This window comes from Equus przewalskii, chromosome 4 (genome assembly GCF_037783145.1).
Source record: "Equus przewalskii isolate Varuska chromosome 4, EquPr2, whole genome shotgun sequence".
Taxonomy (NCBI): Eukaryota; Metazoa; Chordata; class Mammalia; order Perissodactyla; family Equidae; genus Equus; species Equus przewalskii.
Window position 1 is genome coordinate 66,125,053 of NC_091834.1, and position 14,845 is coordinate 66,139,897.

General features: G+C 44.9%; 1 protein-coding gene across 1 annotated transcript in view; it reads right to left on the reverse strand.

Moving 5' to 3' along the window:
* Positions 1-336: 336 nt before the first annotated feature.
* Positions 337-14,845, reverse strand: part of AOAH (acyloxyacyl hydrolase) — a 180,420-nt gene continuing 165,911 nt past the window's right edge. The window contains exons 20-21 of the mRNA XM_070616264.1: positions 10,914-10,990; positions 337-706 (exon numbers count right to left, since the gene is read on the reverse strand). Coding sequence (XP_070472365.1) covers positions 578-706; positions 10,914-10,990 — 206 coding nt within the window. The 3' untranslated portion in view covers positions 337-577. The remainder of the gene's footprint in view (positions 707-10,913; positions 10,991-14,845) is intronic.

Consider the following 14,845-nt stretch of genomic DNA (forward strand, 5'->3'; position numbering starts at 1 on the left):
AAAAATGTCATTTTTTTCTGGACATGGTGAGCCTTATGGTATTTGTCAAATTTAAAAAAACTTAATTTGTTGTGATTTCTTTTCTCACTCTAAATAGATCTTTAAGTTTGTGCCTAATTTTGTGTTTATGGTTTTGTGTTCTGGTGTGTGAGACTCGGCAGCCAGCCAGCAGCCTTCTCAGGAGAAGCCTCAGCTTGGCGGCCATCTTAAGGAAGTCAACAACAGGGGTATCAGTTCCCCAGCTCACCAAGACCCTGGGTGAGTTGCCAAACACCCCTGAATTTCTTATTTGTTTTTAGAACAATTAACCATTAAAAGGCACAGATACTCTCTTGCTTGGAATGGCACCCAAAGCACTTTATTAAAGGTTATTTGAGGGACAATTGGAGAGGAACTGACCCCAGGAGCACACAGAATCACACTCAGATACACTCTAAATGAGAGAAAACCACTTTGCAAAGATGCTGCCTAGGAGGTCCTAAGAGCCTGTGACATGGCAGCCTGTAACTATTTGTTGAGTGAGTTTACCCAACTTTCCGCCTCCCCGTGCTCCCAGGAGTGCACGTCCCTGAGGGACTCAGTGCCCGCCTTGGTCTCCAAACACCTTTTCAATCTGAGAGTTGAATGGATTCTCTTTTCCCAGAACCTGGGGCCACTGGAGCTGCACCTTCTTCCAGAAGACATCTGCCAACAGCAGCGAAGCCACCTGCAAGAGAGGACCCAGAGGAGGAGTGAAAGGGAAATTATCACAGAGCAAAGAATCTACCAGCAAGGTTTACTCTATTCTTTGTGTGGTGGACACACTCTAGGATGGGCCCCCATGATTCATACCCTGGTGTCTCTGTATAACTCCCTTCTTTGACGTGGGAGGGACGTCATTTGAGTGATTATGTAGCAATATGTAAGACTCTGCTTTGCTAGTAGTCTCACTCTAGAAACTCTCCTTGTTGGATTGATGAAGTAGGAGGACTTGCTGGAAGCCCACATGGCAAGGGCCTGAGGGTGGCCTCCAGCTGACATCCAGCAAGAAGCTGGGTCCTCAGACCTACAACCACAAGGGAATGAATTCTGCCAACAACCCAAGTGAATTGGAAAGCAATTCTTCCCCAGCTGAGTCTCCAGATAAGAACATGTCCTGGATGACACATCTGGATTTCAGCCTTGCGAGACCCTAAGCAGAGGACCCAGTTAAACTGTGCCAGCGCTCTTGACCCACAGAAACTGTGAGATAATAAATGTGTATTGTTTTAAGCTGCTACATTTATGGTAATTGTTATTTAGTAATAGATAACAAATACACTTTCTCAGAAAGCCAGTCACTCATCTGTGGACAGCTAACGTTTATTACGGGCCTAAGGTTTTGGTTTTGGAGATGAAGAGGTGAGTAAGGAACCCCCAGTCTATCTAGTGAGGGAAGCAGACACCCAAACTGACAACACCAAACCTATAGTGAGGGCTGCGAGAGGCTGGAAGGGGAAAGTGAGCCAACTCTGCTGGGTGGGGCGAAGGGCCAGGTCCTCTCTGAAGAGGGTGATGGCTGAGCTGGATTTTCAAGGAGGAGTTCACCAGACGGATCAAGTGGGAAACAGTGCACATGGTGGAGGACACAGCATGTGCAAAGGCTCAGAGGTGTGGAAGAGAATGGCACAGTGGGGAACGACAGGTGCCTGAGAGAGGAGCCTGGACAGGTCACCTGGTAGAGGTGGGACCCTGAAGGAGGCTGTGAGTGTGGAGAGTGTGGCTGGAGTGCCAGGGCGAGCAATCACTGGCTTAGTGCACAACAGACCTGTCTCTGGCTTTCCCAGCTTAAAGCCCACGCTCTGGCTGCATTGTTCTGGGTTCCCTTTACCCACAATGTTAGCAGGATCCATTCTTGGTTGTCCAATCCTCTGGCTTGTTGTTAACATGCCTTTGATGAGGAGTTTTCCTCTGCAGATAATGCCCTCATTTAGCAAATGGGGCCTGGCCAGGCCTTCAGGCCCCAGATGGCTACATCTCCACAGGGTTTTCTAACGCTGAACAATAAATGTGATTGCTGAAGTCCTCAGAGGGGAACATGCTGTTCAGGGTGGATGCTCAGGATGTCCCCGACTTTACTCAGAGGCACGGGGACGTGGTCTCCAAAGGGCAGTCCTGCTCACCATTCCAATAGGCAGTGCCGCCAGCTCCCTGGGTGATGTTGGGCAGCCCTCTTCCGCCGTCTGCAGTTCTCTCATTTGCAAAGTGAGCGGACTAGAGTAAATGATCTAAAGGACCTTCAGGGTCTAAATTGTGTGTGAGATTTTAGCAGTTCTTAAAAGAAACTAAAACTGGTTGAGACACTACATGAACTATTCCCAGCATTTTAATATGTTCCTGAGCCTTCTGAGGCGGACCCACAATTCTACCCATCCAACAATGTAATCTTAATGCTCTCCATGTGTTGTCTAACACACACACACCCCACCTGCCCCCACCACACACACTACACACACACATAGCACATACATCACACACACACACACTCCACACATACCCCACCTGCCCCACGACATACACATATACCACATACACACACCTCATGCCCTCATGCCCTGACAACACAGCACTACACATGTATCATATCATACTGCACATACCATATACAATCCCTGCCCCCACATCATAGACACACACACACACACACATACACACACGCATATGCATACACCCACACCCACGCACACAGAGGCTGACTGTCAAGCGGCAGGTTTTCGGGACGGATCTGATGATCTCTCACACACTGAGCAATCAGTGTCTTCAAAGACAGGGGGCTGGTCTGGGGGCTGTTTTTCCTGCTATTTCTTAACAAAAGAGGCTGCTGCCAGGTCTGTGGAAAATTACTGATTCTCCTTTTTTGTTTTCTGCCTTTCAACTTGATAACCTAAGCTGTCTTCCTAACAATTATCTGGTACCAAGGCATTTGTGGTCATTTATTTCCCAATCTAAGTTACTAAGGGAGGAGATGGGGTGAGGGTAAGAAGAGGAAAGTTAACATGCAAGAGCTCAGATCTGAGCATGTGGTAGCTGTTTGCTTTGAAAGCAATTAGTTGGCTATCACTCTAATGGAGATTAAAATATTTATGAGTGTGCATTGCTAAGATAGCGGGTCTAAAATGAGAGTGGCATTGTTATTACTAATCTAGAGACTTGTGGTAAAATGACTCACTAGAATCATTCATTCATTTGACGAATGTTTCCTGAGCTCTATGGGGCTTCTCTTATAACCCCCCTCCTCGTGTAACTCCCATGACACACTGTGCAGGGCGACGCACAGCCATCCTTCACCCTCATTACTTCAAGTTAGCTGTTCCTTGAACTGAGTATTCTTTTGTGCTTCCCTATTCATAGTTTAAAATATTAAAGCAATATCTATTCGTTTGAGAAAAATTTAAAAAGACAATTAAAAAGAGAAAAACAGAATAAAAGTCATGTGTAAATATAATAGACAGCTGCTGTTAACATTGGGAGTAGAGCCCTTCTGATGCACATGGACACACACACACGAATTGGATCCCTCTGTAAATATCATTTTATAACCTGCTCTTTATGAAGTACAATTTACATACAGCAAAATTAACACTTTTTGGTTCCATGAGTCTTGACAAATGCATACAGTTGAGTAATTGCCCCCACAATCTGTAATCTGCTTTTATTTACTTTGCTCTATATTACAAACATATCTCTGTGTCACTAAAGGTAGATCTACATCATTGTTTCTATTCCATGCATGCTATTCCATCAGATGGATGCAAGCTCATTTATTTCATCAATGGAAAATTTTGCCACACAGCTCCCCAGCATTTGTCCTCAGGACGGGGGACCAAGACAGCTTCCTCCTGGCAGTGTACACATCTACAGCACAGGAGGGATTCATAGGCTGCCTCACTCACTAACCCCACTGAACACATACATGGAATGAAATCAGGTGCAGCAGAATGCCAGCAATCGGGGGGGTTCTGGTGAAGTGGGATTTTCTGGTTAACAGAGTTAGACCCTTCCGTGTCTCTTCCTGGTAGTTGGCTCAGCTGCCTGATGCTCTTGCAGGGCCCCAGCTGCAAAGAGTCCACATAGCTGCCATGTGGATGGTGCTGCTTTTGTCCAGACACCACTGCCAGTTCTAGTGGGTGTGGCCCTTCCTCCGGGTGAGTCCATGTCTAATGGGCACTGGTGCTTTTCTACAGGCAGCCCTGCAGGCCCAGGGCTTCTGTGGGACCTTGCCACCCACCTGTCTGCCTGCTGCTGCTGCTTGGAAGCCCTCACAGTGCCAAAACCACATGGTGGTCACTGGTCGGCTGTGAAGGCTCCTCTTGCTTCTCTTTCAAATTCTCTTAGAAGGGTGAAAAATCAGGGTAACTTAACACCCATTGTCTTCTACAAGTTTTTGGTGAAAAGCTCTTTCAGTTTGTACTTTCAGCCCCTGATCTCCCCAGGATTCAGGCATGAGTCCATGGAGACCTCGTGGGGTTTCTTGATCGGTGGCAGCCACCATATGGCTTTTAAAATTTCTCTCCTTTCTGATAACAATTTTTAAATTGAGCCATATTTCTTTGCTTAATCATATTTGTACTTATGATGAGTTCTCCAGGGGACTCCCTGGTCCTCCAAACAAATACACTCTGTCATGTCCACCCACAAGTTCATGAGACACACCTGGACACAGCAGAAGCTCAGTAGTGGTCACAGCTGGACATAATCTGGGATTCCTCCACAAACCCACTTCGAAAGTTAATTGTATGCATTTTGCTACAAAATAGAACTCTTTAATAAGACAACATAAAATCAAACCTAAATAGTAACTACCTTTTTGTAATATTTTTAAGGAATAAATGCAATTTGGAGCAAGATTATATAGATTTTGCCAAAAGCTTAACCATGGCTTGATACCTTCTCAGTTGAACCCTTGCTAAATTTAACTCTGAGGCTCTATGAGACCAAAGTGAAGAATCCCCTTTGGATTTACGTTCCTGCAGGGAGAGCACTTCCGGGCTCTCTTGGCAAGAGTGTTGTAAACGCTGGCAGGGAAGCCCTTACCACGGGAAGGCTCTGTGGCCTCTGAATCTGCCCAGAAACGCTGTCTATTGGACTTGGTTACTTTGGGTCCCAATTAATTTTAAACATGTAAACCGACAACATGATAACGTTGTAAGATGGATTTACGTACCCACATTTAAGGAAAAATGTCAATTCCCAGCTCCAGCTCCTCTGTGTTGACTCAGCGTCATCACCAAAACCACTGTTTCTAGTTGGTGTATAAAGCAAACTGAACAGACATGGTCCCTGATGCGCGGGCAGGGCCAGCTTGAAGTGACTGTTGTCTGAGGGCTCCCTGGCCCAGAGGCCCTCCCTCTACACCGTCTCCACTGCCAGAGAACTCCCTTTTTTGAGAAAGTTCACAAGTGTGCCCAAGACCTTGGGGTCCAAGGAGCTTACATGTTGAGACAAATAAAGAGCTGGAGGCTATTAACTTATTTAAAACCAATCCATTGATTACATCTCTTATGTCTCCCTCCAGCACTGTACAGGGTGCAGGGCTCAAGAGAGGGGATGGGGATTGACATCGTGGAAAACTTACTGCCTGCAGGAAGAGTTTAGGAGGATGGTTTGAATTGTTATGGGCACTAGGAGAGGAGAGGAGGTTGTTTTGCAGAGAGCTTTGTTGGGCAAAGCTGATAAGACAGGAGGCGTCAGGCATGTTTAGCTCAGTGGTCTTGGAGCAGCCAAGGAAACTGGACTTGATGTATGCCTGTGGCTCTTTCAAAATTTTCTGTTTACTACTGTCCAATTTTTAGGCTCAGAGATCTTTTAAGTGCCTCTTCAGATGCCTAACTTTGCAAAGATTTTAAAAAGTGGGCATTTGAACAGGTAGAATTGCTGCAGCTTCCATAGGCCACAAATCTGGTCTTGGGTCTTTGCAATATCATTATCTAAACTTTCTTTACATTTTGCCAGCAGTTTGACTGCTATTCCCAACTCTCTGCTACACCTGCTCTCACTAGAGGAATCTAATGATCTCCGAGGTCTTCTTTCCAGAGGACCCTTCTGTGATGGGGAAAGGTTCCCACCTTGTGGTAGTCACATCTGTGTAATCCCTCTCCTTTGAGTGTGGTGGGACCTATCACTTGCTTTGAACTCCTAGAATATGGCAAAGGTGGTGGGATGTTACTCTGTGATTAGGTTACATACAGTCGTGACTTCTGTCTTGCTGGCAGACTCTGTTCCCTTTTTGACTTGCACTCATTGATGAAGCAAGCTGCCATATTGGAGGGGTCCACATGGCAAGGAACCAAGGGTAACCTCTTACTAACAACTAGCTAGAAACTGAGACCCTCAGTTCAACAGGCCTCAAGGAACTAAATTCTGTCAACAAAAATGTGAGCATGGAGGCAGATTCTTCCCCAGTCAAGCCTTCAATTAGATCCAGCCCTGGCAGACACATTGATTGCAACTTGGGAGAGACAGCGGAGCAGAAGACCCAGCTAAGCTGTGCCTGGATTCCTGGCCCACAAAAACTGTGAGAGAAGAAATGTGTGTTGTTGTAAGTAATTTGGTATGCAACAATAGATAAAGCACATTTTCAGTCTTAATCCTCTTTGATATTTATTTTCCTTCACAATTTGACTTCTTGGGCCAATCTCATCCCTGCAAATGTCTCCAGCTGTCAACTAGACTTAGTGACTTGGGATATTGGATAGATGATTCCATTGCTCACTGAGTTAAAGAACACAGGGGATGGGGTGAAGTTTGAGGAGGAGCTTGACACAAGTTGGATTTAAGGAGCCTAGAGGATGTCCAAATGGGGATGTCCTTTCGGCAGATAATATACAAGCCTAGAGCTCAAGAAGGGATCTGGGCTGGAGATACATACGTGAGCACCACCAGGATAGAGTTGTGACCTGAAGCCTTTAAGAGGAGGCTCTGGAAGTCCTGGCACACTCCCCTCCAGATGACGTGCCGTACAGCAGAGGCAGAGGTATCACCTCAGTGGTGAGAATCACCTCAGTGGTGATTCCCAAACCTGTGTCTCCAGGCCAGATCCCTCTCCTGAGATCAGAACTAATTAGTTTGATCTAATGGCCATTTGGAGAGTTCCATATGGATATTGTGCAGGCACCCCAAATTCAGATTGTTCAAGTCTGCCCCTTTTTCCGAGTTCCCTGACTTGGTATTTTTCACTTCTCTTTATCTAGTTGCCCAACCCTGTGAGTCATCTCCCTCATACCCACAAATCCAGTCAATCAGCAAGTTAGGCATTACAACCTTCTACTTCCCTTTTTATGTCAAAGAAGATATCTCTTAAATTTTGGTTCTACATTTTGAGAGTGTGATGAAAAGGTAAAGCAGCTGTCATTCTGGGAGTTTTTCTATGCTTGTTTATTTTCCATTAAAATATAACAAAGAGTTGAGATGGTGAATATAATTTGGCTCAAAATTATCAGGTATCAATCATAAATTTGAACTGTTCTGCATAATCCATGTTTTTACCTATTAAACTTATCTCCCTAAGAAAATTGGAGCAGTTGAATCAATAGTGGTTAGATACTCCTCCTGCTTTTCTAGAGGGGTTTTAGGAAGAAATAGGTCACTAACATAAAGCCTGCTCCCCCCTTGGTAGTGAGGGGCCAGTGCCAGCTGTTTTTGCTCAGATGTAAGGGGGGCACTCGAGAAAGATCTGAGTCTGCTCCTTTGGTTGGTATTATGTCTGCTCCATAAGGTTGGGGTCCTAAGAACCAACTTTGCCCATCTGGCTCTTTCAAGATGGAAAAGATGTGGACTCCCATAGCTATCCCATGGTCTAGAAGGATCCATTAACACTGCCTGTGCTGTAAGGCACATCATCTGGAGGGGAGTGTGCCGGGACTTCCAGAGGCTCCTTTTAAAGGTTTCAAGTCACAACTCTTTCCTAATGGTGCTCACGTCTGTATCTCCAGCCCAGATCCCTTCTTGAGCTCTAAGCTTGTATATTATCTGCCAAAAGGACACCCCCATTTGGACATCTTGTAGGTTCCTTAAATCTAACTTGTGTCAAGCTTCTCTTGAAACTCCACCAGGTCCCCTGTGTTCTTTACCTCAGTGGGCAATGGAATTATCTATCCAATATCCCAAGTCATAAAAGACGTGTAATGCTTAGCATCTCTTTCTCTTTCACTCTCACATTCAATAAATGACCACGTTCTGGTGATTCAGCTGTTTGAATCTCTCCAAAGCAAACCTTTCTCTTTCTCCTCACTGCTACTACCTTTGTTCAGGCCATTACCCTGTCACACACGGAAGCATCCTCCAAACAGGTCTCCGTCTCTCTGGACTGGCCTCCACCAAACCATTCTCCATGTTGCTACCACAGGGATCTTTTCAGAACACAAGTCTGGATATTTTTCTTTCTTGCTTAAAAACCTTCAATGACTCCTCATTTGCCACAGGAAAAATGTCAAGTTCAAGCCCTGTGCAGACCTCGTGGGATCTGGTCCCTGAATACTTCTCTTGATTCCTCTCTCTCAGCTTCACTCTCATACTCTATGTCCCAGCCGTATGGAAGCACTTTTATTTTCTCCCATGTGCCATGCTTCCTTTTCATATTCAGGTCTTCGCTCATGCAGTTTCCTGTGCTCAAAACACTTTCTGCAACCCCTCCTCTCTTCCCTTTGCTTGACTAATTCATGGTCTTAGTTCTGAGTTACATTCTCTGAAAACCTTTTCTAATACCCCTCTCTCCCATCCCATCCCTCATAATGCTCCCATAGCGTCTGTGTTGCACAATTGGAAGCATTTGCCACTTTATATTTAATTATCTGTTTACATGTCATTCTCCCACTCTATACTATAATCTCCTTAAATGGCAGGGGAGGTTTGTTGTTCACTCTTGAATTCTCACTGTGTTTGATACGAGGTAGGCACTCAATAAACATTTTTGGGTGGCAAGTTGCTATCTGGATGTTCAGCTCTATATCCGTGATAAACAGGCTTTAGTCATGGTCACCCACTTTAGTAGTGGATCCACACTGTTGCCCACTCTATCACGCACTACCATCATGTGAACAAATCTCTCAGGAATGACATAAGATTATGGCACATACCGATTTCCATCCAGCTTTTGATTCTGTTCTCAATAATCAGTTTTGGGCAAAGCTGAGTGCAAGATAGAGCCCAGTTTGACAGACCTTGAATCAAAATGTTATTTTAAGAGTCAGGGACAGGATAGTCTTTTGATAGACCAGAGAAATATGTCCTCAGGGATAAAACTTAGCTGTCGTTGATCCTCTTCTTTTTAGTTTGTTTCTAATTACTCCCGGTCTGACAATCTCTTCATATCCCCACTCTCTATAGAACCAGAAGGGTAAAATTCTCTTATGTAAAAAGAATGACAAGAACTACTTACGTAATCATTGCCAGACAGTAGGTCTCCACATTAACTATTCTAAAACCACAGACATCATTTTTGGGGGGCCAGGCTTTAATATTTAACCAGATTCTAAGCAATACTTCTCTTGGATCAACTCATCCAAATGATACACAGGAAAGTGAGATATTCTGAGGTGCATTACTTAGATTTATCTTTTTGGTTATTTACAACAGTGAGATGGGCATTTAATACTCACTTTAAAATTTACCCAGCACTTGTGGGACTCCACTCTTTGCTCATCTGTTGATGGAGTGGTACCCTTTTTTTTTTTACTTTGTTTTTTTTTTGCTGAGAAAGATTAGCCCTGAGCTAACATCTGTGTCAACCTTCCTCCACTTTATATGTGGGTCACCACCATAGCATGGCTGAGGAATGGTGTAGGTCTGCACCCAAGATCTGAACCTGCGAACCTGGGTCACTGAAGTGGAGCATGCTGAACTCAACTCCTAGGCCATGAGGCCGGCCCCCATTCTTTTTGCTTTCCTTTCAGACAATTCTTAGCACTGTCCATGGGTACTCACTCATCCTAGAGCTTGAGGGAAAGTGGGCTGCTGTTCCATTCAGGATCCTGAGGGGAATGACCAGCACTCCCTGTGGCCCGGCTGACCACCGAGATCAAGGCCACCAGGGGAGCACACCAGGAGTGCTCCTCAAATTTGGACCCTTGTCACTGCTGCATCAGACTTACCAAAGGCTGGGTCAGAAAGATTACAGCTGTGGAGGATTGCCTAAGGGTAAATGGCCCATCCCTCCTGCAGAGGACCTGCTTTCAAAATTTTAAAAGTTGCAGAATTACTCCCCACTTCTTCTTTTATTTATTTTTTAATAAAGAAATATCATGAGCAAGTCCAGTACGTATAAGAGATAAAAGTGGAGCTTCCCTGGTTGAAGTCAGGATAATGGATAGGAGGGCGGGAGGGGACGGAGTCCACCCTCCAACTCCCTTTGCTCTGTGAAGAGGCCAGAGTAGAGCTGCTTTCCAGAATCGTACCTTGGGATTCCACACAAGAAACAGCTCTTACTGCGGCATATTTCTAAGGACACTGCTCTCCTCTCATATAGCATACTTTCTAGAAAGATCCATAGAAGAAATTTCTCACAGTTCTCACTTCCAGGAATCTTTGTGTTTCTTTTGTTTAAATATTTGATTTATTTTTTATCTTATGGAGGCCACAACTTATGCCCCTCTTGCCTCAGCACCTAGGAAGCACAGAGCTGATTCTGCAGGCTCTCACCAGCAGTTTCTCAGGACCTCGTTGCAAACATTTTATGAATTGTAGACATTAGGTCAGGAAGCCAGGTATCATGTCTACCTTATTTTCCTTTTACTCTGATTTGCACTTTATTTTTATTGAATCTCCTCTCTTACACATGTGGGTATGTTACCTCAAATTATTTCTGGAATAAAACAGGATAAAAGTAAGCACATGGATGTATCATTATATTAAAAAAATGACCTAACAGCTTTCAGCAGCCACCGTATGACTGCGCTTACCTCGTTGGGGTGGAATCCATCCACGGGTTCAATAAGCTGCCAGGGCTGCCCGCCTCTCTTCTGCCACTCCTTGATGACTGCAGGGCACACACACAACCACAGGGTTAGAGACATGCTTCCACAAGCACCGTTCACTGTCCAAGAGCAAGGACCGTGTGAAAAATGCTGTCAGGGCTGCCCACTGCCCTCTTGGGCTGACGCTTACCCAGACACCGCTGCCTCTGAGCTGTGACCTCGGGCTGGGGGCTTCATGAGTGGAAGTGATATTCCCGTTGTGCGATTTTTTTTTTTTTTCTCACTCAGGACGAAAATATGTGAGAGTGTTGGATGAATGCGGTTTGTGTAGCAAGGAGGATGGTAGGAAAGGTGAGCTCTAAAATATTCAACACTGAGTTAAGTCCATCTCACTTCTCAGTGGCCAGTAGGACAGTATGGCAGGAGCAGTGGGAAAATTAAACATTTGTTAACATCTCCTTTCATGGGTTGCCATTTCCAGACACTGCCTGCATATGTCAAGCAATCACCATTAAAAATCATACAGTTTGCGAGAAATGTAATTACGTAAAATTATCACAACATCACATTTAGAGTGAGCATGGCTTCAGAGAAAATATTATGAGCCCCAAAGTGAGGAAAAGCAATAAAACCGTCCTTCACCAGGGGGAAGAGACCAAGAATGTCAGTGACTCCAAGGCAACAGCACAATTTAACTCTACATTGTAATATCATATAGTCAAGAAGAACCCCTCAAGGAAATTTCAGATCCCTAGACAGCCTCCAGAGGGAAAAGTCTGAAACCTGCTGCTCCCAGTGTAGCCCACGCCTTCACTTTTTGGTGTCCAGAGAAGGGTGCAGGCACAGCTAAGATTCTCACATCTTCACCCCACAAAAAACTCAAGGGCAGGATTCTGTGCCCTCTTTGCCTTCCCCCCTCTCGCCCCAAGGGAAGAAATAGAAATTCTATTGTGGGCTTTGATTGCACAAGAGAAGCTGGTTTTCCCAGAGCTGAATCAATAATATGCTGCTTTTGTAATTAGTCCTAATATCACAGCATGCCATCCCCACTTGCTACCCGATCCCTGTCCCCAGAGGGGCTGCTGCCCTTCTTGGAGCTCAGGAAAAAATTCCCGCGGGTGGTTTGGAGTCCTACACACAGGATCACCAATTCCTGTTGGCTTCTCTCTGGCAGAATGGCCACCATTGAGCCACTCTTTTATATTTTGTGTCTGGGTTTTATTGGAGTATTTTAGAAGAAGTAGCTCCTGGATCGTGGCCTTTGCATTTCTCGTGAAACTCAAACTGAGGACATTGCCCACTGTGTCCTCCACACGGAGGCCTAAGGGAGAAATTGCTGCTGGTAAATGATGTATCCCTCTGAAGGAATGGAGTGTATCTGCTTTTCTGATAGGAAGCTCACAGCTGCAAAGATGCTTAAACCATGCTAACTCTTAAGAAGGCTTATTTGTGATGCTGAACCAGCTTGCAGACTTCAGCAGTTTCTTTTCTGCCCTTGGCCACAGGTACCCTGTAACAGGCAGAACCTCGGGGAAGCTTGCCTGGCTCATCTTCAGTTTGCCTGGGTGTTGTGACTGTTTTTTCAGGCATGACCTTGGAATCAGATTATCTGCTTCAGGTTCAATTCTGGCTGCTCCGCCTTTCCCTCTGGACCTGACACTTTGAAGCTCCTGTGGGTCCCAGACTGCCCTTCTTGGGTGTGTGATGCTGTTCCAGCCCATCCCTGCTAGTCCTGGGTCAGCTGCTGTGCATTCACCCATGTTTGGTTCAGGCTCCTCATTCTCCTCCTTGCCAGGGAGAGGATGGGCCAGTTCTCCACTCTTTTTTTGGAGGTCCTGCTTTTCTACTTTCTAACCTTATGCTGATTCTCTATCTGAGTCCCCTCCAATCCGAACATCCAAGTTACCATTAATGGAGCACCAGGCATTTGGAAGGGTTTCTTTAATGCAGAGCCAACATCACCCCCACTGAGGCCCCTCAATGCTCTGTGTTCTTTTGTAGTGTTTGCCTCATCTCTACCTTGCAGTCCCACAGGCTCTCTGGCACAAAAAACAACCATGATGGGAAGAGGTCCAGCACAGGTAAGACATCAGCCTCCCAGTCCCCTCCGTGACTTCAGAGGCGACATCACTTCCATTCTACTTATGTTCCTTTGCTTCACTGAAGTTTTCGATGAACTTTTCGTCCCTTCTCTTGCTTCTCCTTTTATTTTTAGTTTCGTTTCACCTTATGCTATACAAATGTTAAAAAGAGAAAAGAAAGAATGAAAGAAAATCTCTATTGGATGTTAAGAAATTCCCAGGCAGTGCTAAAAAGACTTTTGGGAATTGAGCCCAGTCAAGACCTCAGGCAGAGCCTGCTGAAAGTCAGAAAGAGCTGGAAGAATAAGACACAAGGATTGTATTAAAGAGATATGCAGTAAGCCATGGACCTGACGCAGACCACCCACACCCCCTCTGACCCAGCAGGGGTAGGAAGCTCTTACACCTTCACTCTACACTTTGGCAGAGAAGGTTGAGTGACAAACCAAATCTAAACCTGTGTCTTCACTGGCCAAGAGAAAATTCAGGAAAGAATTATAACGACCTAGAGATCTGGAAAATTGACAGTGGAAAGCAAGTTTGAGCCTATTAAGGAAACACAGCTTAAGCCAAGATCGTGTTTCTTGCGAGAGTGTTTACTAGGAGCCCGATATTGAAAAGGTCAGACTTGCTTATACCTGAGTTTCCTGTATTGTGATTCAATTTTGGCACCTAAGCTTAATGTTAGTCTAGGCTATTTCCATTTTGATTTGAATTTATGTGCATTACTAACTACCAAACTAAAAACTATGGATCTTAGAGAGAGGGAGAGGTGGTGATAGAAATGATACTCCATGGAACAGATGGACATAATTCAGTCATTGGCATGTTTTTCAAAGTGAGAGGGTATGATCACTCTCTTCTACTCCCCCTGGTGTCTTGACCAATCTCGTCATCTGGGGGTTACGAAAAGAAAACTGAGGAACAAAAGCATAAAGAAAAGAGAAGGGATATTTACTCATCACATTTTGCAAGGGATCAGGGGCATACCCTAGGGTGGGGCAGTGGTTGAGGCCCACGTTTTATTATCACTGGACTCCAGCAATTCTAAATGATGGCAGTGATGACGTAGTCCTCCCTGCCAGGAAACAAGTTCCTGGCCCACAACCCCCATCCCTCTCTCAATTGATGGGACACTACAAGGGAGTCCAGACTTCAGAAGAACTGACTTGTCACACAGAATAATCCCATAGGTATCAAAAGAAATAACCAAGGCTACAATCAATCTATTCACACTGGAAAACAAGATTTTCTCACATGATTGTGTCTGCGAGGGTTCCTAGTCATTGCATATCTGCAGACATCAGTATTATAATACTTAAAGGGAGAGTCAGTAACTCACAGGCAGGAGTTGAAAGTTTTACCAAATTGCGACTAGTGCTAGATGGAGTGACCCTTTTTAGTTTGTTTATCTCAGGGTGAAATTTTGCTTTCTTAGAATAAATGCAATAGCGGACAGTGGTCTCTATTGCTTCCCTGGCTCATTTTAGAGTGGAGCGTTCAAGCAGGGGTAGCATGGTAAGTTGGCCAGTTTCCTTCCTACCTGGGACCATAATTCAAAACAGGAAATGAATTCTTATTTGTTCCTCAGAAGACCTGAATTAAACTTCTTGAATGATCATGAACGATCTCTTGGTGTATACTGTATTTCCTTTATCTGTAAAGTCAAAGAAACTCTGCTGACGACCAGCTTTTCAGAGATGCAATAGAAACCATGGAAGAAGGTTCATAGAACACTTGGTAGCTCCTTGATGAACAGCAACACTAGCAGGTATTGAAAAAGCGAAATCTGCATTCTGGCCAGCACCATGAAGTCACTGGTTATTTTTACAAACA